The sequence below is a fragment of the Urtica dioica genome, chromosome 3 (genome assembly GCF_054948205.1).
Source record: "Urtica dioica subsp. dioica isolate 48M chromosome 3, U.dioica_male_clone48M_v1_H2, whole genome shotgun sequence".
In the NCBI taxonomy this organism is placed as follows: domain Eukaryota; kingdom Viridiplantae; phylum Streptophyta; class Magnoliopsida; order Rosales; family Urticaceae; genus Urtica; species Urtica dioica.
In genome coordinates, this window is record NC_142758.1 from 39,895,705 (window position 1) to 39,898,081 (window position 2,377).

Consider the following 2,377-nt stretch of genomic DNA (forward strand, 5'->3'; position numbering starts at 1 on the left):
AATCTCCCATACTTATTGGAATTTTCGTCCCGAAAATTAATATAAGGGCTGAGATAGAACATTGAGATTCTTACTTGACAACACTAAGCTTCTAGGAAAAGGTCGGGATATCGCAATCTCATATCATCCTCGCGCTCCCAAGTTGCTTCTTCGACTTTATGATTCCGCCAAAGAACCTTGACTAACGAAATCACCTTGTTCCTAAGGATCTTTTCTTCATGATCAAGAATTTGTACTGGCTTTTCTTCATACGTCAAGTCTTCGTGTACTTCGTTAGGCTCTTGGATTAGCTCATGATTTGGGTCGGACAGGTACTTTTTGAGCATAGAGACGTAAAATACGTTGTGCACCGATGCTAACTCGGGATTCAGAACTAGACGGTAGGCTACCTTTCCGATTCTTTCTGTGATTTCGAAAGGACCAATGTACCTTGGGCTCAATTTTCCCTTCTTGCCGAATCTCATCATACCTTTGAGAGGTGCTACCTTCAAGAAAACGAAGTCTCCTACTTGAAATTCCAGTGGTGGTCTTCTCTTGTCAGCATAGCTCTTCTGTCGACTTTGAGCAGTTCCCATTCGATCTCGTATCTTCTTGATGGCTTCAGTGGTGTCTCGAATAAAATCTTTCTTCTCGAGGCTATTTTCTCCGGATTCGAACCAGTGAATCAGAGATCGACACTTTCTACCATACAGAGTTTCATATGGGGTGACACCGATTGAAGCTTGGTAGCTATTGTTGTATGAGAATTCAATAAGTGGTAGCCTCTTATTCCAACTCCCACCGAAATCCATGACACATATCCTCTAAAGTCTGAATAGTCCTTTCGGATTGGCCATCCGTCTGGGGGTGAAAAGCAGTACTAAACTTCAGTTGCGATCCCATAGACTTTTGCACACACCTCCAGAAGTTAGAAGTGAAACGACCGCCACGATCTTAGATGATGGACAAAAGAACGCCATGCAGTCTCACTACGTTATTAACGTATAGTTCAGCCAACTTCTCCACGGAGTACGTGACTTTCATCGGTATGAATATGACAGATTTGGTCAAACGGTCCACCACTACCCCATATAGCATCATAACCCTCATTTGTCTTAGGTAACCCAACCACAAAATCCATTATGATTTATTACCACTTCCATTTAGGAACCTCGATTGGTTGTAATTCTCCAGCTGGTCATTTATGTTCGGCCTTCACTTTTTGGCAGGTAAGACATTTACTGACGAACTTTGCAACGTCGCCCTTCATTCCGTTCCACCAGAAGTGTTCTCGGAGGCCTTGATACATCTTCGTGGAACCTGAGTGAACTGAATATGGAGTCTCATGTGCTTCGGTCAAAATCTGTCTTCGTGACTCATTTTCGTTGGGTACACAGATCTTTCCATCGAAAAAGAGTACATCATTCTCCGCAAGTGAAAATTTTGACTCCTGACCTTCCACTACATTGTCCTTCAGCCTTGATATCTCAGGATCACGTCCTTGCGCTTGTTTGATACTCTCAAACAGATCCGATTGTAAGGTCATGTTGGCTAATCCCCGGGTGACAATTTCAACCTCCAAGTTGTTGATTTCGTTAACAAGTTGAGGAGATAATGCATTGCATCCTCGATAGCCCGGCCTCATGTTTCCTACTTAGTGCATCAGCTACCACGTTCGCCTTTCGAGGATAGAAATGGTACCACAATCATAATCTTTAACCAATTCTAACCACCTTCTTTGTCTCATATTCAACTCTTTCTGAGTAAAAACGTACTTTAAACTCTTATGATCGGTGAATATCTCGCACCGAACTCCATACAAGTAGTGTCTCCAGATCTTGAGAGCAAAAACCACTGTCGCTAATTCCAAATCATGAGTAAGATAATTCCTTTCGTGATTCTTGAGTTGTCGTGACGCATAAGCCACTACTCTGCCATTTTGCATTAACACTGCACCAAGACCTGTTTTTGATGTATCACTGTAGATAGACAAAGGTTCTCCACTTTCAGGGACTATAAGGATTGGCGCGGTGGTGAGTCTTCTCTTCAACTCACGAAAACTCTGTTCACATTTCTCGGTCCAATGAACACATCATGACCGAGTGATTTAAGTCATCATATGACCATGTCAAAAAATTTATTGACATTCATTTCATGCCATGTCCAAAAAGACAAAATTACCCTTTTAGCTTAAAGTCAACTGACTCCACTAAAGAGTTGACACTGAAAATCTCTCGGTTCAAATGAATTTATTTTCTACTCAAGAATTCAACCTAATTGTAATGAGTGGATCCACTGAATATTATCTATGTTTACCCTTCATGAATATCATCAGCTAGTCGAGATTTACAAAATTACCATTTTACCTTTCTAGCTATTATTTTCTCAACTCCTTTGT

General features: G+C 41.3%; 1 protein-coding gene across 1 annotated transcript; it reads right to left on the minus strand.

The window, feature by feature from the left end:
* Window positions 1-933: 933 nt before the first annotated feature.
* LOC149402765 (uncharacterized) lies at window positions 934-1,624 on the minus strand. Its single transcript, XM_089608522.1, has 2 exons — window positions 1,300-1,624; window positions 934-1,061 (listed from the first exon to the last, which is right to left on the minus strand). The coding sequence occupies exons 1-2, from the start codon at window positions 1,622-1,624 to the stop codon at window positions 934-936; spliced, it is 453 nt and encodes a 150-aa protein (XP_089464648.1).
* Window positions 1,625-2,377: the final 753 nt, after the last annotated feature.